Genomic DNA, 27,899 nt, shown 5'->3' on the forward strand with positions numbered 1-27,899 from the left:
CTTGCGGTGCTTGACACAGGGAAGGTGGCAGGGTGTAGGGCAGGTGGATGTGAACACACACGTGTGCATACACATGATGACACACACACACATGCACACATCTCCCCCGGGACACAGGTGGAAGGAACAAACACAGCTAGCCTTGGCTCTGATCCATCACTGCCCCCAGTGGGAACCAGTCCTCAGAGTTCTCACCTCCCGTGGCCTGTGTCCTCAGCATTCAGAAGTACCCGTGGCAGCTACAGAGCTGCTCACGGACAAATACCTGCCCCATCTGAATTCGCAGGAGTAAGTACACACAAGACACGGATAAGTATTGTCATTTATTCTCTCACTAACTCGTTCTTTCAGCAAACGTGTCCTGAACTCACACTGTGACAGGTTCTGGGCTAAGCCCTGGGTATCCAGTTCAAATCAGATTTGGAGCCTCACAGCCAAGTGGGAAGGATGGTTCTGTGAAAGTACCAAGCACATGATAGGATGCTCTGGGTGTGCACAGGACCACAAGAAAAATGAAGAGACCATGCGTACAACACAAAAATGATAAGTTAAAGAAGAGGAGGAGGGGAGGTGAAAGGGCATCCCAAGGCAGTGGGAGGACTTTGCTGTCCTTTGATGTGCAGGTGGTCAGGCTGTACACAGAGTTATAGCGCCACCCGCTGGTACCTCGACACGCGGACAGAGGTGTACTCAGGTGCACACTCCCCAGTAGAGCTTCTTTGAACACAAGCCAGAGACGAAGATAGAAGATATGAAAGAAGTGGGAGGGTGGAGCCCAAGATGAGCAAGGTAGAGGAGGGAGATGAGCAGGATCTGCGAGGGCAGCAGGCTGGAGAAGGACTTGAGCTTCAGAGAGCAAGGAAGTGCTGAGTGCGTAGATAGGGTTGGTGAATATTTACTGAGTGACGGAGGGGGATGAAATTGACATGAAGATCTTGGGATCTTAGCAACACAATCTGATCGTCTCCTGTTGCCATATCTGTCGAAAGAAATGGACTAATTTTATCCACACAAGCCAATTGACTCTTGGTGTTGATGCATAAAGCCATATTTGAGTATGTTCATTGTGTAATATCCACTAGTATAAATCATTTACTATGTTGTGCATCAAAAGCATGAAATATTTTATAGCATAAAAATGATTTTGAAATGTGGTATAGTAGAATTGAAGACCTCGGTGCTATAATTCTGGTTTTGTCACTAGCTGTGTGCAAGTCGCATCTCTAAGCCTGTTGGCTTACCTATAAAACAGGGCTGTCCATAGCAGGCTAGCCTTCCCCTAGGCATGGTGGTGTTTAAATGAAAGAATGTACATCAAAATGTTTGAAATGTATAAATCACTATACAAATGTAAGCTATTATTTCTTTGTGAATTTTGTGTGATATGCTGATTTAAGGATTTCTAAAATTCTTAATGCAGATAATGGAGTGCAGTGTTTGAACACAGCCCTAAGGTAAACATGTAACAGGAAATAGATACTTCAGTCTGTGTTGATGTCGTGTAAATATTTTAGTTTTTGTAGACGTGAATATTTCTGAAACAACCAATTAAAAAACTTATGCACTCCTTGTTTGAAATTAGCCCTTTTATGATGGAAAAAACTATGGTTTCGTGAAAATGCATCACTTATGGAAGAGTAGCAACTTACATACATTGACTTTTGTAAAGGGAAAATTTAATTTGTTTTTGAAAAATGTTGTAGGAGGTTTCCCCTGTACCCTGCATTTTCGAGTAAGATTTTTTATACCTGATCCCAACACACTGCAGCAAGAACAAACCAGGTAATAATGTTTTTTTTAAAGTTTTCTATTTAGTGTATAAAAATGAGTAACCACTAAAAATGTACTCTTCATTTTATAACTGCGGCCAAGTAACTTCATTTGGGTGTAACTGCACCAGCCATTATGATCCAAGTAAAAATTGGGGGTGCACATATTGACATTCTAATTGGCTAATTAGTTTTCAGTCTTGGGCCTGCTTCTCTCCCCCTCCTAATTTGGTGCGATTCCCAGCACACTCACATCCGCCTCCTACTTCTCCCGCCTCCTTCCACCTCCCCTGCCTCTCCTGCCTGCTGAGCACATGCTCGAAGGACAAAAAGTCATTTTCTACTAATGTAGGCAGGGTTGAAACAGTCATCCACAGGTCAGATAGCATGATGCTGCTGAAGAGCTAGAATTGAGGCCCTTGAAGATAAGAAGACGTCTCTGTAATAAGAATTTTCTATCAGATCCCTAGTTTGCAGGAGCTAGAAAGGAGAGCAGGCTGGACCCAGCTTGTCTCCTAGTGAATCAGCAGGTGCAGGAAATATGTGAACCAGATAAGGGAGAGAGAGGGCTGTGATAGGAGTTGTTTACCCCTCAGGGCTTGGAGTCTGGCCTGGTCCTGGTTGAGTGCTGGCACCTGGGTTTTCTGGGTGGGGCGCAGGGTATTTGGAATGGAGGAAGAGGGGAGTGCAGGAAGGTTGTTGCTGTTTGAACACAGACTGTGCAAACTCAACTTTCCCCCCCGCATGGCAGCGTTAAGCCCCTTTATTGTCGATCCATTTATTTTTCTTAGGGAGGGAAACTGTTTCACCAGAAAAAAGCAACGAACAGCATTTTTGAATCCTATTCTAGCCTCATTGTAGCCATGAGATCATCCATCACCCAGGAGGCGACACGAACTCAGATGTAGAGTGCTGTCTTGTTTTTTTACTTTTTTTAGTGGTAATTACATGATCACATTTTAACTTTTAATATGTTTAAAGGCCAAATATTAGTCTCTTACTCTGTCTTGCCTTTTTTATGTGCCTCTTCCCTCTACAATACCAGACATTGGGGATTTGACTGTGTTTACTGTTATGTTAAATTTTAAGCCAGGCAAGAGATATCCAGTGTGACTCACCAGGTGACCGCGAGGAAACACACCCTGTGCTTTGAGTTTTCCCCACACTGAGGGCTCTTTACACTGGTAAACTGGGGTAGCATAGAAACGCTCAGCCCAGCGGGTTATTTCATAAGCTGATGGACACAAAGTTGGTGACATAATCATCAAGAATGTGTTTGAAATGACCCTACCAAGGTTTCCTCAGGCCATTACTGAATAACAGGTTCTGTTCGAGTGATGCTTTAAGAATGACATGAAGAATTATGTGTATGTGTATATTATATACATATATGCATGTGATTATACATGTATGTACTTGTGTACATCTGTGTGTGTGGTTCTAACCAGTGGGGTTTTTTTTAAATCACAACTTCATAGTAAAAATGTACTTTGTGTCATAACGCAGTACACATATATAAATTACTGAAGCAAAAGTTTTATAAAACTATACTAAGTGCCAAGCACTTACTGAAGTTTTCTATTCTGTTCTCTTTCCTTTTCTAAAAAATGCCAGTTGTGACCCATTCGATTGATTTTATGACCAACTGGTGGGTTTCAACCCCAAGTATGGACGGCACTGCCTAAACTAGTGACTGTCACCCAACACCTAGCTGCTCCCCGGGAGGCTAGAGCTCCGGGCTTGTAGCACCCAGGAGGCCTGTTAGAGCCCCAGTGACAGAACCTGCAGGAAGGGATTACTAGGGCCAGCCTAAGCCAGGAGTCGCCCCCCAGTGTCCCTCTTGGCCCAGGCCATCCACCTCTACACCCTACAGGAAAGAAACTCCCTCTGGGAGCTAGCAGAATCCTCCTGCTGAGCCTATCAATTCAGGGACATCAGGGAAAATGTAGGGTGTTTAGGATGGAGAGGAGGCTCTGGGAGAAACAAAGGCTACCTTCAGATCTCTAAACTGTACTCGTGGGAAAAGGAGAACTAGATGTGCTGGGTCATAGCTTTAGGGCCAGTGGGTGGGGTGGAGGTTACAGGGAGGCAGATTTTAGTTCAAGATGAGTAATAGACTAATATTTGTTCTTACCAGATTCCCAGATAAAATTCAGTTTTGTCTGTGTCTCTCCTAAAATTCACTGGTTCAGAACTAACACCCAACCCCACCTGCACCTCCCATCTTAAGGTGGGGGGTATCCCCAGTGTGGAGTAGAGTGTGGCTGTCACCTGGGATTTGGGCACCAGCTTTCTCTTAATGGAACAAACACCCCATGAATCCTAGCTGGTGGACCACCAGGACCTCCAGATCTTTTTATTTTTATTTTTTTTTTAAGAGACAGGGTCACATTATGTCGCCCAGGCTGGCCTTACACTCCTGGCCTTGCACAATCCTCCCACCTCAGCCTCCTAGGTAGCTGGGACTATGGGTTCATGCCATCATGCCCGCCTGCCAGATCTTTTTTTTAACTTGGGCCATGCCTCTATCACTAATACACATGCTTATTTTTTTTAACTTAAATGAAGGATTTTACCTGTATTCCTGGCACATATTATCTTATTAAGCCCCAGCTTTGTAGCCTGACCAAAAATGAGTTCCCTTTTAAGGAAATTTAGCTCTCAAGAGTCAAAGAAGACATATGGAGGCAGTATTTGTTGTTCTGTATTTGTTTTTTAAGGATCTAGGCAAGGAGGCATTCACTGCTTCTTTCTGAAGTTGTGAATGGGGTGCACTCCAAGATAAGTCATTGCATTTCTGAAACTAGGCATGCCAAGCATCTCTTCTACATAACTTTCCTTTATTCTAATTATTAAATAAAGGTTTTTATTGTGAGCCTCCACGAAGGCTGTTTCTGATAAATTTAGGTCATTCTAAACAGAATTTTATTTACTGGCAACCTCAAATTATAATTAGGTTCCTTCAAGAATTCTAGGAAGTCTCCTAAGATTGGATTGCATTTCACTATTCTGATTGCTTTGTGTATGAATGATGTCGTGGGGTTGACTCAGAAACTTTGCTCAATTTGTGACAAGGTAGCATTTGGTGAATGGTTCAAGTTCTCGTTTTTATTCCTAGGAAGATAAACTGATTAGCCGAGCTTGCCAGTGAAAGCCCAGGTTCACCACTGGATTATCTATAACTCTCTCCCTTCTCTTCTTTCTCTCAGTAGCATTGTAGGAGGAGAGAACACTTAATTCTGGTTGAATGTCAGCTTGGATAAACATAGAAGCAAACTAGAAAGGACTGATTATGTTCTGCTAGGTGGAAAAGACAGAGATTCCAATACCAAATAGGCATGAATCAGCAAATGTATGTTACACCGTCTCTCAATGCTGGGTTTTCGGTACATTGTGGGCAGTTGGTGACATAGATTCTAAAGCTGTTTAGTCGTTAAACATATAGGAAATTTGCAGCATAATGAGATATTTTATTAATAATGATTATCCCGGTTAAAATAAGGCACAGCTGACCCCACATATGCTGTCTGAGGTTTGATTTTCTTATCTGTTAAAAATGGAGATAGTGATCTCCCTTACAGAGTTAATGCGTGTCTGAAATGAGAGGTGAGGTTATAAAGTGCCGTGCACACAGCCCAGAACCGTGCAGACAGGAGGTTATGATAGCGTTTGAAGCATTCACATCTCAAAAAGCCAGTCCCTTGACCTTTCTAAAACCAAAGGAATAATGACACTGATTTGTTTCAATTGCCGACATTCTCTCTCTCCTTCCCCTGAGCACCTCTGCCCTATCTGTATTAGATTCAAGAGGTTTCCCTTTTGTCATCTTGGCCAGACTCTGGAATGACTATCCCTTTTGAATCTGGGTTTTAAAAAAGAGTGGGAGCTGGTGGCCAAGTGTCACATGTGTGCCGTGTCCCTAAATAGAAGTCTCCCCGGGGCGCTTCCTGGCCCTGCGGCCTCCTCACCCCACTCCCCAGGCGGAGGAGCAGACTGCCAGGCTGAGGGGCCTGCCACACTTGCCCGTAAAACAGGGCCGGGGTTTGGAGGTTTCATTTGCGGGTCACTCCCAGAAGAGTGCAGAATTTCAGCTCAGAGGCCCTGGCAACTTCTGATGTTTATGCTTTTGCTCACGTACCCAGAGTTCCCGGGACACAGGAAAAAAACCAGCTGGGTGTTTGCACCCCAGCCGGGGAGGTGTCTGCACAGACCCCCCTTCCGTTCGCAGCTCCTCACTGGGAGAACGTGGGTGTGCACAAGCTGGCACAGTGTTCATAACAGTGGCCCTGTTGATACGGGGGCTGCCTGTGCAGGGTGCCTGTGCCTCTGTGCTCGGTTACCAGGGCCTGGGCTGAGGGCAGGGGCTTCGCTGGCAGCAGTACTGGTGGTACCAGCCCGTCCATCCCTGCTCAGCCTTCCCTAGGGCAGCCTGCACTGGGGGGGACATTGCCCCTGCCAGTCAAGACTTAGGGCACCAACATGAGTCACGTTACTCATGGGGCAGCTTTGCAACGTGCAAAATAGCACCAAATACCTTGGACAAAAATGTGTTTTTATGTATTTTGGTTTTCGCATGTACAGGTCTTGTCTTTAACTCATCAACTTTTTTTTTTTTTTTTGCTTATTTCAGTTTGAGTATGAATTAATGAAAACCATTGTTTCATAGGCATTTGTATTTCTTACAACTGAAGATGGATATTTGTGAAGGAAGGTAATAAGAATTTTGCATTTTTCTTTTCCTGTCAGACTAGCAAAATTCCTGGTTTTAATCTAATGAGCGTGCATTTCTGGTAACAATGTTAAATCCAGACAGAGAATAGATGTTGCAGGCAGCATCCTGTACCACAGTAGGCTTTGGGCGTCTGTTTCTAACTTGAGTCTTGGTTTAGAGAGGCTGAGAATTGATCAAATTCGTTTCATGTTATTTCAGTTTTATTACAAAAGATGCATTTATCTTTTTGGTAAAGACCTGAGAAATTTTAAAGGAAGGAAGGGACCCAGAATGTAAAATGGGCTTCATTCAGGAAGGTAGATCAGGCCTAATTTAGGTCTACTGCCAAGCCTCTTAGTATCTATGAATGAGTCATTTTCTGTCTGGGAAGCTTTTTGCTCAAACACGTGAGCATCTGCCTGTAACTCAGCACTTCTCATGTGCCACGACCATCTCAATGGCTGCAAGGCATTAGCTTAGGAAGGAAGAAGAAACTCCAAGCCAGTGGTCTCTGAGCTACTTCCTCCAAATTCTTAGTATTTTCTTGACTTATCGCAGAAACTGCGGCAGGTGAACAGCTACATCTTACTCCCAATCTCTTAGCCCCTTCTTTCCCCCTGTGAGTTTAGTTCTACCAAAGAGGATTTTCAGAGGGAGCCCACATGCTGTGCCACAAGGGAGCTTGCAGTCCATTTGGGGAAATGAGACAGGAGCCCAGGCATCAGTCACGAAGGAGTTAGTACCAACATGGGCAGTGGAAATGACAGTCATCATGAGATTTTAGGAGCTCCTTCTGCTGATATGGGCTAGAAAAGTCTTTGTAGATTGCTGGGATGAGCCAGGTTTGGGGTTAGTAGAGAAGGGAGGAGTTGGATTTCCCTAGGCCATGAGAAGACACCCCTTCAGCCCACAGCTCCAACTGGAAACTGCAGACTGAGGGCTGGCTTACAGCAGGAGAGAGAGAGAGGGCTTTTCATGGCAAAGGTAGGCGTGCATCTTACATCCAGCAGGCAGAGGAGGGCCATTGAAGGGTTTTAAGCAGGAAGGTTACGGCAAGAGCTGCATGTGCAAAGACAGTGTAAGTGTGCACAAGGGAAGACTGGAAGAGGCCAAGGGTGGATGGAAGGGAAGGATGGCCCCAAGGAGGCTGTTCCAGACATGCAGACCAGGGACTCAGAGGCGGGGCAGTGAAGATTAGGGGTGGGGAGGTGGACAGTTAGAAACAAGAGACATCTTAAAGAAAGGATTGCCAGAACCTGTTGACTGTTCAGCAGTCATAGAATTACAGAATTCTCATAATTTAGCTCGTCTTCCCACTCAGGGTAGGAATGAATCACTTCTCCAACACCACCTACAGGCCTTCGGGTCTCTGCTCAATCACCCCCAGTGATGGGGAGCTCACCCTTTTGTGAGCAGCCTTTTTACATTTTAGAGTAACTCAGGGTTGAAATTACCCACCCCTCTCCTGGGTCCAGGCTGCCCTCAGCAGCAGTAGAAACTTCCTCTGTCCCTCTCTCCCACACATTTACTTTGGTTTTTTTCACAAATATTTTGTAAACACCTCATCTAAAACAGGCACTGAACTGTACTGGTTAAATAAGGCAAGGGCCCTGCCTTCTCAGCAGCTTCCAGTATAATTGTCCAAATACCGGAAGTTAGTTGTCTTCATTTTTTTCTTCTCCAGACAAAATCCCCTTGTTATTTCTGTGTGAATCAGTACAGATCTGTTGAGGGCCATGTCCTGGCCTAGATCTCTCCAAGGAGAGGGTCTCCTCGGGGGTGTATGGGGCTATTTGTGGCCGTGGATCTCTTGCCAGGCTCACTGGAACCTACTTAGCATTTCTCCTGGGTGTCAAGCCGTCCCTGACTTGCTGGAGCTGTCATTGGTGGCCAGCACTCAAGGCACCATCTCCTTCCAGCGGACATGGGTGATCTGGTCCAAGCCCTTCATTCAACAGTTGGAGACTCTGAAGAAGAAAGGGATCTGTCTAAGAATGAGTGGCCGAGTTAAGAGTGGAGTGCAGGCATTTGGTGTTCTTCAGTATGTATTTTGAACACCATTCTTTAGGAATATTTTTTCTCACTTTTTCGTAGGATTGTTTCTTCCGTCTAAGTGGTACCTCCTTAGCTCCTGCCCTCAGTTGCTCCCCAAATCCCGCTCACCTGCTCTTCCTCTAGCAAGGACACTGCCTTAGGCTTAATCGAAGCCCATCTTGGTGGGAGAGCCAATGGCTGATACCCGCCGTTCCTGCCTGCTCTCCCCACGGGCCCCCTGGATCTCCAGATGAACCAGTAGGCAGCGAGTGTCCCTGGGACGCATCTGCAGACTTGGGGAGATCGTTCTGAAGTTCAAGCAGGAACACAGAGTTACTTGAGGAAAGATGGGGGCCCTCAGATGGGAAAATTGGCCTTCATGTGCAGCTGCAGGACCAGCACACAGCGCAGTGGACAGGAAGGGCCAGCAGGTTGTCAGCCCCCGTGGGCTGCCATGGAAACTGCATGTTTTCTCTACTTCCACTGGCTTGCCAGGAAGAATGCTTTTAAAATCCCAGTGTCTCCCAGTGTGGCTGCTCAGGATACCTCCCTTTGTCAGACTCCTCCCCACCCTGCAAGCCCTCCCTCCTTCCCCTCCTACCCGCTGTGCTGCCCAGCAGTGATCTGGGCTCCGGGGGCTGCTGGCCAGCTCCTTGGCAGACCATGGGGTCTGCGGTTGAGTGGAGAAAAGGGGGCAGTGAGAGGGTTCCAACTATGACTAAGACAGAGGTGCAGTCACTGGAGAAATGGGGCGTTTGGGAGGGCAGTGAGTTTAAGAGAAAGCAGAACAGGTCTGCCCCAAGTCTGGGATCTCTAGTGGATGGCAGCAAGACTGGGAGAGGCGGACAGACCATTGAACCCTGCAGATAGATCTTCAGGAGGGTACATAGACGTGGGAATCTTAAGTAATTTAATTAAGGAAGGGCAAGTTTTCAAATTCAAAATACTTTTCCACTTTTCCCTTCTGAGAGGATGTTACTCTTCTAGAATGAGGATAATCCAGAATCAGAGTCACTAGAACTCGAGAATTGAGTTAGCACTATGAAGAGTCTCATGTCTTTACTAGAAAGATTTGCAGGCTGCCCATTGATCTAAGAGTACAGTTTTCTCACTGTGTTTTCCCTCGTAGAGATACGAATCTGACCTTTCTTGATAAGCCAAAATGCTGACCAACTTTAGACCTTTAGCTTCATGGTATTTACATTGTATATTATTTTAAACATGAAAAAGTTACTTCTTTTTTGAAGTCCTTAATGTGTTACATCTATATTTACTATATACTGATTGGTATCATAAAGTTGTTTTTGTTATGATTCGTGTTATTTTTGAATGGTCAGCCCAAGAAAAGAAAGACACATGCTACCCATGATCTGTGGGTGTTCGAGCTGTTGTTGGTTCTTGTGACTTTGTTAATACGTCTTTCTTCTGACAGGTTAACCTGCCCTCTTAACTCAGCAGTGGTTCTGGCATCCTATGCAGTACAATGTAAGTCGTGAAGGGGGAGTTTCACAGGCAGATTGTTCCGACCTGTCTATTGAGAAAGTCACCAGTTTCTCGTGTTTGACGAAATCCCTCTTCCCCACGAATCCTGCTGGGCAGCATATCTCAGGCTGTCCCGCTTTTACCCAGATGACACTCTCCTCCAGCGTGGGGATGGTAGATTAGGGAAGGTGGTTGGGGGGAAGGGAGTGGATGAGCTGTGGTGTGGGGTCTTCTCCCAAGGGAGCCCATTGGACTGTAGACAGCTGTCGCACTTTGCATTTTCCAGAGTGTTTGCTCAGGTATTTTGGATTTAACCTCCATACAAACCCCAGTGGGACAGATATTTGTACCCGTCACCCCTTATAAACATGGCAGCTGAGACCTAGCTAGGTCAAGGAATTTGCTGAAAGTCATTCCTCCTGCTTGCTTGGTGCCATTCTAAAATGCTTCCAGGATCTTAGGAATTCAGAGTTTCAATATAGCTAATGGAATACATATATCGGTCTATAGCAGTGATGTCCAATAGAAATATAAGGTGAGCCACATTTGTAATTCTAGGTTTTCTAATACCCACATTAAAAAAAATAAAATGAAACATGAGATTAATTTTTAATGACTTATTTAACCCAATAGATCCAAAATATCGATCCAGCAATCCCATTACTGGGCATCTACCCAAAGGAACGAAAGACATTCTATAAAAAAGACATCTGCACTAGAATTTAAGAATTCTTTTTTTAAAAAAAAAAATTATCATTTTAGTATAATCAATGTAAAAATTTATTTACAAGATATTTTACATTCTCTTTTTTTTCTTCATATTAAGTTTTTTAAAACCAGTCTGGATTTTACACTTATAGCACATCACAATTTGGACTGACCACATGTGGCTAGTGGCTACTATACTGGATAGAGAGTGCAGATGGGATTTTCCATCGGGGCTAGTTTAAGCTGGAGCAGGAAACCACTCATTCAGTCAGGAAAACTTTATTGAGCCCTGTCAGGTCCTGTGGTAGATGCCGGGTACGCGCAATGGAAACGGTACATAGCTAGATGGAAGTTGAAGTATCACTTTATAGTCGGTTAGCTGTGTGGTGCCATTACAGCACATCAGCACGGCACTCACGTAGAGCTGTGTGGTAGCTCCAGACTTACGAAAGCCCCTCGGCCTTCCCCATAAGCCCAAGACCATCTGGCCTGTTACCATCTTGACTCACCGCATGGTAGGCAGTTAAGGGCACAAGATGGCCAAGTCTCAGAGCAGGTGCTGGTTAAACTGTGTACCCTCCTCGGGTCTCTAGCAAGAGAAGGCTGACAGGGACTGCTGCGGTGTCCCTAAGTCTGCCTACTCCCCTACCAGCAAAAAACCAAGTAAATGAGAGAGGTGGAGAGCAAGGTGGCTGGGCCTGCAGCTTACCTGCCCGTCTGCATGGAGGACAGAGGACGTCAAAGACAACTGCCTGACTTTGAACATGCAGGGACCCTATTCACAAGTAAGACAAGACCCAGTGTTAGTCTCTCCATCGAAGCTGCATCTCCCCCTCCCCACCGTTGCACAGTGATGAGCCTGGGTGGATCTGAAGTTCCCTTCCTCCCTAAAGTTCATCTGGAACAGACCCAGCCATGCCATATCCATCTGGGAAGTGGCACAATCACCAGTCAGCTTGTGTTCTTATTGATCTATAGACCTGGGGCTGTCTCTGCCCAGCTGATCGGCCGAGGAGACTGAGCTTTTCTAAATCTCAGAGTGAGTTTGGTGTTCATAGTTAGGGCTTCCAGTTTGAGACGCAGGAACACTAACTAGAAGGTGTGCAGGCACACTCGATTTAAATCCTGACATCTCCATTTGCCATTTATCTGCAATTACCTCTCTGAATCTTGCATTTTTTCATCTATAAAATAGAGGTGACAGTAGTGATTAAGACAGCTCTCAATCTGGCAACTTGGTTCAAATTAAGTAGTACATGCGAAAGTGATCTATAACTAAAGATTCTTTATTGTTGGAGCAGACTGAAGCCATGTTACCGGGGTCTTGCCTCTTCCACTCATACCTGTGTGGCCTTGAGCCTGTCTGGGCCTCAGCTTCCTTACATGTCAAGTGGGGATAGTACCAGTATCCACTTCATAGGGGTGTAGTGGAGGGGAAATGAGTTAGTTACTGTATGTAAAGCCCTTAGAAATGCACATGGCACATGGCAAGTTTTTTTTTATTGTATAAATGTATGTGATACAAGTATGATTTTGTTGCATGCACAGATTGCATGGTGGTTAAGACATGGCTGTAGGGTATCCATCACTCAAATAATGTACGTTGTACCCATTAAGTAATTTCTCATCGTCCACCCACCTCCCACTCCCTCAACCTGCAAGTGTTAACTCTTGCAGAATGTCAACTCTTATTGTATTTTCATGTCTGTCCAGAAGACAGCAGTCTAAAGAATTGCCTATTGTAAATAATAAACTTTATTTAGAGTAAAATTTAAGAGTCAAATAAAAAACTCCTATTCCAAGTTTCAGTAGTCAGGTTCTCCTCTGTGAAGAACTGATAGAGGCTAAAGAAGTTACTAGCACCTAAGAAGTACAAACTGGAGTCAGTAGAAGTAAGTGAAGTTTTTGGAAATACACATTAATTCCATAATATTCTCTGGGCCTATGCCACGTGCAGGTTGCACACAGTCAGGTAAAACACACTGCTCTCCCTGAGGAGTCTGCAGCCGGGTAGGGAGGCAGGCATGGGTGATGCTAGCATGGAAGGTGACTACCGAGGACTCCCCACTGCTTGGGGAAAGAGGAGGGAGGCTGGACAAACATCCCAGGAATAACACCTGAGAGGAGCCTCTGAGGTCAAGTTGAAATTAGATAAATAGCAGGTAAAGGACTTTCCCAGTAGAACAATTTGACAGCTTGAAATGCCACACTTTGGGAACCTGGGATGTACTTTCTTTTTGCTGCAAAACATAAAATGTTATCAGCCAAAACAAAGCATGGGGCTTAAAAGATAAGGTATTTGCCACATAAGCATGCACTTCTCTTTCTGCTATAATTAACTTTTGCATGTGTTGCTTCCCCACAAATAGGAAAATGTATTACTCAATAGTAGGTAAGTGTAGGGACTGTGGTTGGAGCGTAGGCTCCAAGTTAGTAGCTGAGCAACAGTGGCAGGCCCCTTTTTTGAATCTCAGTTTCCTTATCTGTTTAATGGGGATGAAAAGCATTATCTACCACTGGGTTACCGTGAGCATCAAGTGGGCTGATGCCATTGAAATCAATGTGGAAACTGCCCAAGGTTCTGCAGATGTTGTGTATGACTGTTTAACTTTGTTTCCCCCTAGTGGTTAGCACAGACCTTTGCACAAAGTAGCTGCTTAAGGTTTCAAAGGAAAACAACCTGATGGGGAGGTTCATTGGTCTTGTTTTAAAATCCACAGCGATTTGACTAAAGAAAAAACCTTGCTGTTCATGTTTGCAAAATGGCACCAGGGTTGGGGCTGTTAGCTAACACAGTGAGTACCACACCAAGATCCAGGATGATCCCCATGAGCTAATGAAACCAACGGAGTAAAACTTCATGGGATTCTGCTTTGAGACTCAGGAAGGTCATTTAGTTGGCCTTTGGGGACATGACCTCTGCCGTCGGCAGATGGCCAGCAGCAGCTCATAGACCTGACAGGTTGGCTGGTAGGGTGGTAAGAGCTCTAACTCTGGGACTCAGATCACCTGAATCCTGGTCTTGACCCTGTCGTAGTGGCAAGTACCCTCTTTGGACCTCAGTTTCTTCCCCTTTAACATGAGGAGTTTGAACAAGGTGATTCTAATGCTTTCTCAAGCTTTCCTTATTGGGCACCCTGTGCCTGGGCATCTAAAGATTTCCTGTAAATGCACCATTGTACCCTTACCTGTACACAGATTCACCTGCCACTCTTGTGCTTACATCATACAGCCTTGGCAGTTCCATCCACAACTTGGTCACATTTGGCTGGGCTTAACAGCCTATGGTCTAACCTTGGTCAAACCTGTACGCATAGATCACTTGGCTTTCTGCCCTTTTCGCCTTCCAGAATTGACAGATCAGAGCAGCCAAATCCCTGAGCACCTACTGTGTGTGTGTGTGTGTGTGTGTATTTGTGTGTGCGCATGCATGCACCCTAATAGTGAGTCTGACCCACTCCCAGCCCTCAGGGCACAGTGTAAGGAGGAAATGGATCCCTTCATTATGGTGCACGTCTCAAAGAGCAGCCCTTGGGGTATGGAGGCAATAGAGGGTGAGCAAAGCTGAGTAGGGGTAAAGAAAGAGATGACCCTTGCATCTACCTTCTTGACTTTGTGATGAAATTCACCCAAGTAGCCACTGGCTCACCCCCTTTCCTTCTGGGCTTGGCTAGGAAGCATCACCACAGCTTTCCCCAAACTCTGTCCTGGTGATATAAAAGGAGTTTCTTGATTTAGAAATCTTCTGTGTTCAATTGGTATGCTGAAACAATCCTGTGAGTCCTTGGAAGCCTCCCAGCACTGAAGCCAGCTGCAGGAAGAAATTCATTAAAACATTTGGAAAGATCAGGGCTAATATTTTCAAGAAAAAGATTAAATAAAAGCTTTTTTTGTTTGTCAAGAAAATAGAATATGAGATCAGTTGCCCATTGAAGGTAGAAATTGTCTTCTCACTCCTGTTTTTATACCAATGGATAAACTTAGTCTTGGAGAAAGGATGTGGATGTCCTCGGGTCCCACAACCCTGATTCTTTTTCCCAGTTTCCTCAACAGTCCAGACACCTAAATGATTTGAATCCTTGGGCTAGTAGCCATGTACACTTATACAGGTTGGGCACTGCACAACTCTCAAGAATGCCCATCACATCATGGTCATCCATGATTCACATTGGCGGGTAGCAGTCAAGGATCTTGAGGGAGAGGTGCCATTTGGGCTGGGGGCCAGTCCAAAAGTCCCTCCGTAAGGCCCCCTTCCACTTCCCTCTGCGGCTGCAGGTCCCTAATGTGATTCTCCTGGCAGTCCCAGCATCTGCCTTCCTATGTTTGATTCCCCTTGGAATGTATCCTTTTCCCTAGGGACTTTGCCACTGGCCTTGCCTGGGCTCTGTCCCTTCAGCCCCACCCAAGCCCACCCCTGGTCCCTATGGCCCCTGAGTCCATCCTGGTCCCCTTTCTTCCACACCTCCCCAAATCCCAGGGGGTGGGTCAGGATGACCTCCCTTCTGCCTACACCCAGTTTTTAGAGCAGATTGGTCCAGTGGTGTAGTAACCTTGGGGTATGACAGAACCAACACAGTGCCTGGCATACAGAGTGGCATTTTCCCCCCTGGGTTTTGTTTATCCAGGGGCATGGGCACAGCTGCTGTGCCAACCACAGAGTATGGAAGAGTATGGGATTAGAGTAGGACCTAGGTTACAACACCCGGTTTCCTCCCTGTGTGTCCTCGGGAAAAATGAGAATTTGGTTGGATCATGTGTGACATATGTAGCCTATACTGAGGGTTCAGATAAGAAGTGTAGCATCTGGAGCTAACAAGAAGCTCCAGTTCATGTGGTGCAGAACTTTCCAGAAGAGTATTTCCAGTTAATGTTTTTCTTGTGTTGCTATGGATGCTTGTAAATACCACATTGAAAAGACAAAACTAATTACAATTTTCTCCTCATCCTGTCTTGATAGCTCATTTTGGAGACTACGATTCTTCCATACATCATCCAGGCTATCTTTCTGAAAGTCAGTTTATACCAGATCAAAACGATGACTTTTTAACAAAGGTGGAATCTCTGCATGAGCAGCACAGGTGAGGGGGGTGTTAGTTGGCCTACTTTGGGAACACAGGTCGGGTATTTTCAGACAGCGTGTCCCCTTGTGTTTGATGTGGCCTCTTCTTTTTGTTCATGAATTCTCTTTCAAGATGTCGGGGGTTTTTGAACCTTTGAGCTGGGTGGTGGCAGATATATTTGGCATAACTAGCTTTGCTGTAAAGTGCAAAATGCATTCAGAGTTTAGGGTGATGGCTGGCGTGTTCCTTTTCAGGATGTACCTGAAATCAGTTAATTCCTGAAGGAAATGCCCCTTTTGAAATCTGATTGACCCTGCCAGGTAAACCTTTCAGCGGTTTACCACATTTAATAAAACAGGCTGTTCCTTCAGGTATTGTTAGACAGACAGACAGACAGATGGACATAAAGTGCTGACCAGCTGAGTGAATCCCAAGGGCCTCCCTGGGTTCAGTTCCTGAAAAATGCCTACTTCTGGGGCGGGGGCCTCGGTCGTCTTCATCAGCTGCCTCGGGGCGAGCCTCAGCTCCAGCAGATATGCCCAGTCCTGGCCTCTTCCTCCCTTTCCTCATTTGACTTAACGCTACAGTGGCAGCTGTTCAGTCCTGGTCAAATAAGGGCCACCCTGACGGAGGAGGCCAGCTCTCAAGGGACCTCTCACTTCTTGGGAGGACCATAAAAACAAAGGCCAAGCAACCAGCAAACCTCCTGAGAAGGTGCTGCCAAGCCTCTCTCCTGGAATTACTCCCTGGGCAGAAGTCAATGTCCCAAAATAGTACCGGGCCAGTGGCGCTCGGAGTTTGAGGCCACTGCCAAAGAAATAAAGGCAGAAAGACCTAAAGATTACCTATTAATTAAGCGACTTGGAATAAGTAGGGTGGGCATTCTGAAAGGTAACATTCTTCTCCCTCTGAATATTGAAAGCCCACTAAATGGGAAGAAGTAGCTAATTGAAAAGTGAGAGGGCGAGATGAAGCCAAATTCAATAGACAAGAAGAAAAACGTGGTTTAGTAGAATCCAGGGTTAGATAGTTTAAGATTGATAACACAAGGCATTTAATAACCTTACAGCAATGTTATCAAACTTTCTACATTTTTTTTATTTTTAAAAATTGAAGTTAATATCCTCTACTTATTGGGTGAACTCTGCTTTTTGTCTTTTCTTCTGCAGTGGGCTAAAGCAATCAGAAGCTGAATCCTGCTACATCAACATAGCTCGGACCCTCGACTTCTACGGAGTAGAACTGCACAGTGGTAGGGTAGGTATCCGTGTCATGTTTTGGCTTGAAAATTATTTTTTATATTTTAATCTCTGAGAGTTTGAAAACTCTTTTGATGAAACTGTTTCATTATAACAAACAAGAGCTTTTTAAAGATATTTGGAAGGTTTATTAAGTAATATTGAAATTTTTTGTCATTTATCTAGTTGCTCTTTCATGTTTGCCTTTGTACTTGAAGACTTTTTTGAGGGGTCAGGGAACTGGAAACTTCTAATTTTTGTAAGACCATTTTATATTACGGTTAGAGAGGCAAAAAATATGCATAAATCCATTTTCAAGTGACAGTTTAATGATACAAGGTTTCTACTAAATCTCAAGTCCTGCTCAAATTAGAGCTAGTTGCTCAAATATGATAGTTTTTTTTCTTAAATTGTGGTGGCATGATTGAAAATCAATAAATAAATTGGTTGTGACTATGTTATTGGAATTGACTAACATCTGTCATCTACTGAGTGATTCCTCTGTGCCAGTGGATTATTTATTTCCCACGGTAGTGCCATGAGGTAGGTATGTTGTTATATTATCCCCATTTTAGAGATGGAGAAACTGATACTCAGGGACTTGACAAGGGTCACGTAGCACACAAGTTGTAGCTTTGGTACATGACCCCAGCGCTGTCTGATTGGCATCTGACCTTTCAGTAGTGAGATACTAACATTTTCTACCTGTGATTGACCCACATCTTATCCAAAAGGAAGCAAATATTAATTGAACACCTGCTATATACTAGCCTTTGTTCAGATGCTTTCATATGAGACCATAAGTTCTTGGCTTAGGATTATGGAAACCCTGTGAGATCAGTATTCTAGTGGGGATGCCCATTTTACAGATGAGAAAACTGAGGCTCATAGAGGCTGAATAATTGACCAAACTTTAAATCTATATAATTTCATAGATAATAGAAACATTTTGATTTTTGTTTCACTTCAGTCCCTTATCAGTCCTGTGAGGTAGGCAAGTTATGACATAAATAATAAAGTAGGCGAAAGATCTTAAAAATATCAACTTTGGGACTTACCCATTCATTTTAATTCCATTTGCAAATAATATTTTATCTTTGATAGAATGTTCCAGAGCACTTTATTCAGTGGTAAAGTGGGACTTTGTATCTCCTTGAGTTGATCAGTGCTCTCCCACCCCCCAGAACTGCCAGTGAAATGACCCTCAAGGGTGCTAAGGCCAGATGATACGTGCCTGCCCAAGACACCCAAGGTATCAGAGGGGGTTGGTGAACACTAGGCTGTCTACATGAACTAAAACCCCCCAAATCTTCATATTTTCATGCCACGAATTTCATCTTTCAGTAGTTCAGAGTCTGCATTGAGTCCAAGCATCTCTCCAGGGGAGCCCCCTCCCCACCCCCATGCAGTATCTTGGCAGTGGAGGCTGCCTCCATGTGGTGACGTCACCATCTTCCCATGTGGCCTCCATGCTTGTCACAGGGGAAGAAGAAGCCAGAGGGGTTACTCACCAGCTCTTAAGAGACACACATCCCTCCTGCTCAGAGCACATTGGCTAGAACCAGTCACAGGGCCCTGCCTCTTCTACACGGGGAGCTGGGAAATGTGGGCTCGGGCACGGGGATTTAGTGAACAGTAACTGTCTGTGCTGCAGGGATTGAGGTGTAGACTGAAAGACCGCAGAATCAGGAGATTTGAGACTCAGTCTTTGGCCCACCCAGATCGTTCATTTATTTCCTTATTCACTCAATTTTTATTTCATCTGCTAATTTGTTCTTCTATCGCACCTGCATGGTAATCCCTATGTCGTGATCTGGAGTATCATGTTTAAGTGCAACCCTATTCCCCATCAAGCAAACCTGGTTTTACTTTAAGCATATGATTTCAGCTGGGTACCTGTAGTGAATGCTCTCGGGACCTGGCACCGTGTCAGCACTGTTTGCTTTGTCCAGTTTCTCCAGTTCTCTGTGTTCATACCGCTGTTCATAAATGATCTGTCCCACGGCAAAAGAGAATGTCACACCAACCACGTGCCAAGCCCTGTTCTTAAAGCTCCATATGCCAAGCCCTATTCTAGGTTCTTTATTTTTATTCTCTAATTTCAGCCTGATTAAAAACCCTTTGAGGTAGCTTCTATGATCTTCATTGTATTATACAAAAAGAAAAATTGAGGCTTAGAAACCCAAAATTATATAATGAGTAAGTGGCAGATTGAAGGTTCACGCTCAGTTGTAACTGACTCAAACTCTGCCCCTTCTTTGTAATTATAGGTATCTGATTAGGGGAACAAGAATGTAAACAAGGGAAGGAATTTTGATTTTTATTTACTTACGTTCACCTAGTTCTCAAACGGATTTAAAACAGCTTGTAGTCGCTGTGTCTTGTCTCTTCACTGTCTGTGCCAGTGCCTAGCACAGAGGTGCTTATAAATGGTGGAGGTATTGGATTTATGAGCAGCATTTATTTCTTAACTGGATTTAGAGTCAGTAGTTCTAAATTTTCGTCATCATGATAGCCAAAGCCTTTTCAGTACTGGGGTTTGAAATATATGAAAAGCTCTGCAAGGGGGTGAGGCGTTTCTGAGTTTAGTATGGCTATTTAATGCTGCTTGTTGAAAATTTAAAACTGAATGTTCATTTACATGGTTCTGTGGAATGAGTGGACTTATCTGGTAACTTTCTAAACCGGTGGTACCTAGGTGTTACTGATAAGCAGTGTGTGTTCATGGTAGAAGCATTAGTGCTAAGTACTTGGATATCTGAAGTATCTGTTAAGTAGGGATTTTTGCCTGTTTTTGGTAACATTTTCTCCTTTGGAGCTTATATATATTGCTATTTATAAAAGCGTGGGTGCTTTAAAGCTACTGGAGGGCATAAGCCTGACTGAAACACGCTGTGAATCTGAGATCTTCGTTTTTACAGGATCTGCACAATTTAGACCTAATGATTGGGATTGCTTCCGCGGGCATTGCTGTGTACCGAAAATACATTTGCACAAGTTTCTATCCTTGGTAAGTGAAAACAGTTCTAATTATTTTCTGAATCATGCTTTAAAAATATGCTGAACAAAGTAATGTTACCTTTAATTTTAAACTTTTATTTCTAAAGAAGGAATAGAGAATTTTCCTCAAGTTTTAACCTCTGACCTCTGAATTTGATCCAGATTTGGTACTTGCGAAAATAGAGTTTGGTTTCCATTAGCGTTCCCTTCCTCCCAGTCACCCTGTGGTTTGGGAAACTCTATGGAAACATGGTGGATAAAATGGCGCAAGGCAGGTCTTGGCGTTAAGGAATTCTTCCTGGGTAATACATTGGCCAGAATTCAGAGAAGAGCTTTCTCTGGGTAGAGACTGTATTTTTAGTCCATTCCTTGGTTATTAATAATAATTGAACTTTTACCAAGTGTCTGACTCTGTTCTAAACACTAAGTGGACCGAAAGACATGTGCTTGCCCCTGAGCTCACGAGCCTGGTGGGAAGAGAGAACTTCCAAAGGCCAGCCTGTCACGTGTTACTTAGGAGTTGAACTGAATTGTGGAGAGACGTTTGAGTTTAACGTGCCAGGCGACAGGGAGCTTTCTACATAAATGACAATGTGACAGTGTGCAGAATGGAGGTGGGACAAATTTGCCATGTAGGTTAAGGAGAGTGAATGCCGCAGGCAGCAGGAGATGCAGAAGCAAAAGGATAAACGTGTAAAAACATGGAGTTTTGGCAAAACAATGGCAACAAGAAAGGAAGTTAGGGAAAAGGGGTAAGAGAAGACTTAGTGCCAGGTATGTGCCACACAGAGTTTGACCCTTGGCATCTGCTCCTCACCCTGGGAACACAGAACCTCATTCATTGGCACATGAAGATGTTCATTGCATCATTATCTATAACAGAAAAAGAACCTATAAATAACTTATAAAGGTAATAATAATAATAGCAGGAAATTATTATTGAGTACTGTGTCCAAGTCATGTTCCTGTGTATTTTATTTGATTTATCTCATTTAAGCCTGAAATAGGCACGGTTACTATCCCCAGTTTCACAGAGGAGGGAACTGAAGTACACAGAAGTTAAGTAAGAACTAGTCCAGGGTCACACCGCTAATCATTGGTGTAGCTGGAGTTCACAGCCACAGACTCTAACTCCGGAGCCTTACTTTTTGTTCACCATGAAAAATTATATTCGTGGGAGTGTGCTCAAACAGGATACACACTTTGGACACTGAGTTTTCAATTAAGTTTCACTATAGCTATTTCCAAAACAAAAACAAAAAAATATAACAGCCCTGTTCAATTTGACGATAAAATCAGTGTAACAATAACAGAGTCTTCTCTTCACCTTTCTGCCCTTGTCTCTGTGAAAAGGCCCTCAGGGGAGGCAGGAAACCCCGGCCTTAGCTCGGCCGGCTGGGTTGTGGCCGGGGCAGCTCTCTGGCCTGCTCAGGCAAGGACCACGCTAAACAGAGGGCACAGTGGGCACAGGGCTCATTCCTCCAGATGCTGGGCCTTCTCCCGGGTGCCACAGCCTGAAGCCACCAGGGTCCAGCTCTGTCTGTGGCTAGACCTCCTAAGGCCACACAGAGGCCAGACCATCATGCTGCAGAGAAGATGTGAGTCCCATGAGGACATTTCAGGAGAGAAGCAGGAAACTTGGTCAGAAGAAACAGGATTGTAAACAGAAGCCTTTTCAGCAGTGCCTGCAGGGACTCCGAATGCCCAGGCTGGCCCACACACCTGCTGAAGCCTCCCTCGCCCCTCACCATCAAGCCTGGCCCCTGCCCCTGGTGCAAACCTCAAAGACCAGTAGGGAGGTCAGCACCAGATGGTGACCCCGGGTGTCAAGTGAGGTGCGTGGGCAAGTGCCTGTGAAGGTCAGGACGTAGGAAGGGCCCTAATCCTGCAGAGGTGAGCACTAACCAGGACATGAAGCCCAACTGGGCTTTGGCCCAAATGCATAAATTCCAGGGAGAAGATGTGGGTATATAGGTCCAGAGATGAGAGAGAACAGGCACAGTGAGTCCAGGGGAGGTGGGCAGTTAGCCTGGAGCAGGGTGTGGGCGTGGGGAGTGGCAGGAGGCGGCTGGGCCATTGTGGGGCTGCACAGGCCATAATTGTGTGGGTTCAGTCCTTATGCTCTTATGAGACACTGAGCTTTTCCTGCATGCAGTGGTCACAACTATAGCGACTCATTTATATGTGGCGTTATTTATGTGGTACCTGTCTCCGCATTAGATTATAAGCCTCCAGGTGGCAGTGGCCTACTCTCTCCTTCCCTTGGTACCCAGGGCCTGGCACAGGACTTAGTATGTGACACTCAGTGCATTTTTTTTTTTTTCCCTTATGAATGAATGAAGGGCAACAGGGAGCCATTGGAGGGCCTCGCGCCTGGAAACAACAGTTTGTGTCTGTGTGAGATCAGATTTGCTCTGGGAGGGGAAGCTGTCAGGTGCGGACGTGGGGGGCAGCACAGGAAGGAGACGTTGAGCTGGAGCCCTGGGAACTGCAGAGGGTGCAGCAGGGCCCCCCGATATGTGGAGGCAGTGGGGGAGCAAGAGGTGCAAAGGTTCCCATGGGCTGAGCAAGGCAAGGGCAAGAGCCCAAAAGGGCAGTTGGTTCTCCCAACTTGTTCTGCACTACAGAAGTCCCGAGTCTGCCAGACGTGGGAGCGCAGCAAGGAGGCGGCAGAGCGGTATGGAGCACACTCTGGGAGGGGCACCTCCAAAAGGGTCGAGCCAGAGCACCTCTCTGGTCCTTAGGCTATTAACCTGCAGTCACCCCTAAAAATTTACTTGTCAGTTACATCCGCCAACAGATTGTTTAATGTAGGTGTGCATTATTTAATATTTGATATATAATATTGGCTTGTTGCTGGTCCAGCTGGGGGAATGTCACATGAGTAGCTAAACGTTCACTTTACCTACCCAGCCTCTCTGTTCTAGAATGCTCTACCAAGGTCTTCATGTGACTCTAGAGAATAGTAGAATTCCTTCATTTCCCCAAAGTATTTCAGAAGTAAAGACTCCAGTGGGGGAAATATGCCTCCCTTGTATGGGTTACAGAAGTTTGGCATAAATGAATTACAGTCGCCCATCAGTACAAGTGAGGGATTGGTTCCAGGACCCCCATATAACAAAATCCACACAGACTCAAGTCCGCAGTCAGCCCTGCGGAACCTGCGGGTATAGAAAGTCGGCCCTCAGTATACATGGGTTTTGCATCCCACAAATACATATTTGGTCCAAAAAAATCCACATACAGATGGACCCGTACAGTCCAAACCCCTGCTGTTCAAGGATCAACCATAAATTGATTTTAAAAGTTAACTCCTTAATCAATTGTAATTAAAGGAACAAGCATTGAGGGCCCACCCTGTGTCAGACATCACGCTCGGGACCCGACACTACTAATCCACTTGAGTCCTCACAAGGCAGCTGTATGACAAAGGCAGTGTTATCCCCACCGTTAAGACGACTTCACAGCATAGGGGGTAGGAGCACAGGTGTTGGAGTCAGGTGAGCCCTGGCTCAGACCCTGGGCTCCAGGCATTCCTAGTTGAATGCTCCTGAGCTCTTAGGTGATGTCTCTGAGCCTCCAGTTGCTCATCTGAAAAGGGTATAACAATGTGTACTTTTCAGGATTGTTGCAAGGCTTAATTGTGGGGATGCTTGTAAAGTTCTTAGTAGCAGCCTGGTATATAAAAAATGCTCAGTTAATGGCAGCTATAAATGCTGTTACACAAATGATAAGTAGGCTACGTGACACGTGGCTGTTAAGTAATGGAGCTGGGATGCGGACCAGGTCTGTCCTCTTTCTGCTGCTCCACACTGCTCTCAGCTGTCTTCCCCCTGTATATTCCAGCTCATGCAGAGCTGCGGTGCCACAAAAGCAGCTTAGAGCAAAGAGAGCGTGGCCCATGTTCCTTGCTATTTAAAAGATGCATCATCATCCTGTCGCCCTTATGTGATGCTCAGCTTTAGTCGGCTGCTTGGTGTTTGGCCACGGCGATGGGTCTACCATCATTTCCACAGAGAAGTAAACTCCAGGCAGCCGAGAGCCCCTGTCATCAGGACTATGGAGTAGAGGACCCACGTTGAGAAGCGTCCACTACAACCTGGCTGATCCCTGATCCACTTTGCGTTTTATTTTTTGTAGGGTGAATATTCTCAAAATTTCTTTCAAAAGGAAAAAGTTCTTTATACATCAGCGACAAAAACAGGTGAGTTGTGCCTATGCTTGCTTTGTTTTTTGTGGGGTTTTTTTTTTTTTCTTTTTCTTTTTTAAATGCAGGGTCTCGCTATGTTGCCCAGGCTGGGCTCAAACTCTTGGGCTCTAGGGATCCTCCTGCCTCAGCCCCCCGAGTAGCTGGGACTACAGGCGCACGCCACTGTGCCCGGCTTCTTGTGTTTTTAAGTTCTTAAGCTCTTAGTTGTTTAGGGGTTGAAGACAATTTGCCATATATATAACAGGGAAGAAAGAGCATGGCACAGTGGAGGCAGAGTCTGGAGGATCCAGTGGTTCTCTGTATAATTCACTCTGCCTATGTGGTTGGAGAATTAACTTGCCTTGGAGTCAGAGACAGTCGGTTCAGATCCTGGCTCTTCCACTTACCAGCTGGACAGGTTACTTAATTTCCCCTAGCCCAAGTTACCTTGTTTCCGGAAATGCAGTAATGCTCACTTCTTGGGGAATCGTGAGGATTAAATAAAAGAGCATTGGTCAAAGCACCTGGCAGAGAACTCACCGCAGAGTAGCAATGAATGTCCATAAGATCAGTTCTCTCCCTTGATGTGTTTAAAATGCATGATGGCTTTGTGTATGTGTCTCGTAAGAGGAGCCCATGGCATCCTAGGTAACTGTTTGCTTTTCCACATAGAGAAGTAGGACTTAAAGGTGAGGAAACTGAGGCTCCCACAGCTAGTGAGGGGGGGAGCTGGAATTTGAACAGGATCATTACGAATCTGAGATGCCTGCTCTTCACATGGTGCTGTCTTGTCATGCACACTCTATCTTGTTATGCCGATGATTTTCACTGTCACTGTGCCCATTTCCCGCTTTTTCCAAAGATAGTATGTACTTTAAATGGCCCCACATAGCAATGAACTCTGAGAAATGAGAACACTAAAGCTCAGAGCAAGTTAGAACTAGAATCTGGGTCTCCTGACCCCTTCCCCTGCACAGTGCAAGATTCAAGGTGGCAAAAAAATGCGTAAGATGGCATGAAAACAGAAAATCTAAACTCATGTAGAATGAAGGCATAGCAGATGATTAAAGTGATTATTATATATGAGCACTGGATTTAACTCTGTGCTTTGTGGAAAGCAAATAGAGAAAAATCCAAAGGGTTATAAAATTGCTGCTGTCTGATAGATGAAAGGAGAGAGATGTTCAGGAGAGAGATGTTCCCAGAGCTGAATTTTAAAAGGAACATATCAGACAGTCCTTATGTGGTTGCACCAAATATATCCAACCTAAAAATGTGAGCAGATTTGAAATAAAAGTGTTCATGAAGGACCACAGATGATAAAGAGTAGACTCTGGTCATCTTTGTTACCGTATTCATGAAGGTGTTTAACAAATTCTGCTCTTAAACATTCCTGTAACACTGGTTTATGAGGTTTTTGAAGCCAGTTTTCTCCTGTCTGTTGCATCTTACCTGGTTGCCACAGATGTGGGTAAAATGCTTGCAAGACCTTACTCCTACATCTGTGCAGATGAAATCTCTACTGTTTTTCCTCCTAGACTGAATCCAGGGAACATATTGTGGCCTTCAACATGCTAAACTACCGGTCTTGCAAAAACTTATGGAAATCCTGTGTCGAGCACCATACATTCTTTCAGGCAAAGAAGCTACTACCTCAGGAAAAGAATGTTCTGTCTCAGTACTGGACTCTGGGCTCTAGGAACACCAAAAAGTGAGTATGCTTTAAGGACAGTATCCACACTAGACTGAGTTGTGAACATGTCCTGGTGGCCACTGGGCAGTGGACATGCTTGGATAGAGAAGGGAACACTAGCCTAGGGGTCCCAGGCATTGGATCTCTGAGCTATGGCTGAAAGTCTCCCCGGGGACAGCAGTGTCTCTTTCCACACATACTCAGGGACGGTTCATCTTCCCAGCATTTGTTTCTGCACCCTCAACTCTGCTGTCCTCTGAGCTTCCAAGCAGCCATAATTGCAACTGTCCCCTGCACCATAACACAAAAGGAACACCTGGCAATGACTCTGAGTATCTCTTGGTGCCAGCATATTGGGCTTTTCCAGCCCGATGCCACTAAGCCAGCCTATAAGTCCTATACATATGAATTATATAAGCCTAACATATAATTCATATATAAATTTTTAAATTTTAATTTAGAACAAAATTTATTTATTCTCTAAATAAAATAACCATGCAGCTTATATTTTTATTTCTTTGTTCTAAGATTGCCTTATAAGTGTAAGAGGTAGCAGAGTTGTTTATCCGGTTATTCTTGTAATTTCTCATTTATTGGTTTTTCAAAATTGTTTTTGTGATTTGTTGTCGTTGACGATGTGGCTGTTACTAACTAAATGAGGCCCACGTTTGAGCCATTATCTGGTATGTGGAACTGCATCAGACTACTCAAGTGACTTTCCTACTATGTTGATAAACATTAGGGAACTTGCAGAGTCAATAAATAGCAAATTCCTGTTAGTATCAGTGATATTATTTATGGTGCTAAGTGCTCTCTTTCAGCTTCTGATGGACCAGGAGCAAATATGTGTCTAAAGTTTTTAGCTCTTAATACTGTCTAGTGCTTTTATACATTCAGAAGCTCTACTATTGAAACAAGTCATGATAAGAATTTATTGGAATGTGGTATTGACTTAGGTTAGACCTAATCCTCAGGCCAGGTGAGCGGTGGTGTAGTGAGGTGATTGAAAGCATGTACTCTGTTTGAAAGCAGGGATCCTGGGTTCAAATCCTGCCTCTGTTACTTGAATTTTAATTTGCTGCCTCAATGTCCTCATCTGCAAGTCTTCCTCATCTGCAGCTACAGTCCGGGGGCTGGGTGCTGGTCATCTACTGTGTCATAATAAAGTACCCCATTTTGGTGGCAAAAGCAACACTCATTCTATTGTATGTCACTATTTTGTGGGTCAGGAATTAAGGAAGGGTTTGGCAGATGATTCTTCTGCTCCATGTGATATAGACTGGGATTTCTTGGTGATAGGTGGCTGCTGGCTGGACTGGCCTGGAAGGTCCAAGGCAACTTCTCTTGCATACCTGGTGTCTTGATGGAGTAGTTGGAAGGCAAGACCCCTCGGCCTCTCTATGGGGGCTCTCCAGCCAGGGTTGTTGAACTTCTTACATGGAAGCTCAGGGCTCCATGAGCAAAAGGCAGAACCAGCCGATCCTCTTAAGGGTGACTCCTGATGAAAGCGGTCACAGGCCAGCCCAGATATAAGAGTCCAAGAACTTGCAGCCATCTTTAATGCACCACATGGGCTCACTTGAGATGTGGGGAGTGGGTTGAGGGGGCAAGTCAGCAGCTCTTTACTACCTGTACCAGCGTAAGCATACTGGTGAGTTCCAGCTCTCGTTACCTCCATTTTACACATGAGGAAACTGAGGCTTGGGAGACTTACGCAATTTGCCCAACCCCTGGAGATACATCTGCATATTTGCACATTGGGCCCTCTGGAAGGTTCCACATAAAAGAAACTTGTTGGGTATTTTTCAAGCTTGTGGGACAATGGAACACTTTTTTCCAAGGGTCCCTATTAATAACCTGTGACCTGTGCTTTGGGGAACTGCTACGTTAAACCTCAGAATTGCTCTCCTTGTTTTGATCCTCTGCTCTTAATCACGGGTGGTGTGGTTTCTGGCGTGGGCCTACCTCAGAGGAAAGATTCTCCCAGGGACGCTACAGTGCACATTTTGATCAGG

The 27,899-nt window shown here is 44.9% G+C and overlaps 1 protein-coding gene across 8 annotated transcripts in view; it reads left to right on the forward strand.

Annotated features, from left to right (window-relative positions):
• The window catches only part of PTPN3 (protein tyrosine phosphatase non-receptor type 3), a 106,438-nt gene that overhangs the window by 35,362 nt on the left and 43,177 nt on the right, over nt 1-27,899 (forward strand). For 7 of the 8 annotated variants that reach the window (XM_045562532.1, XM_045562531.1, XM_045562535.1 and 4 more), the window contains exons 5-12: nt 1,704-1,782; nt 6,436-6,480; nt 9,947-9,999; nt 15,662-15,782; nt 16,934-17,021; nt 19,924-20,012; nt 24,143-24,206; nt 25,730-25,902. In XM_045562532.1, coding sequence (XP_045418488.1) covers nt 1,704-1,782; nt 6,436-6,480; nt 9,947-9,999; nt 15,662-15,782; nt 16,934-17,021; nt 19,924-20,012; nt 24,143-24,206; nt 25,730-25,902 — 712 coding nt within the window. The remainder of the gene's footprint in view (nt 1-1,703; nt 1,783-6,435; nt 6,481-9,946; nt 10,000-15,661; nt 15,783-16,933; nt 17,022-19,923; nt 20,013-24,142; nt 24,207-25,729; nt 25,903-27,899) is intronic. The other variant, XM_045562537.1, reaches the window with a different exon arrangement.

The sequence above is a fragment of the Lemur catta genome, chromosome 10, assembly GCF_020740605.2.
Source record: "Lemur catta isolate mLemCat1 chromosome 10, mLemCat1.pri, whole genome shotgun sequence".
NCBI classification, from domain to species: Eukaryota; Metazoa; Chordata; class Mammalia; order Primates; family Lemuridae; genus Lemur; species Lemur catta.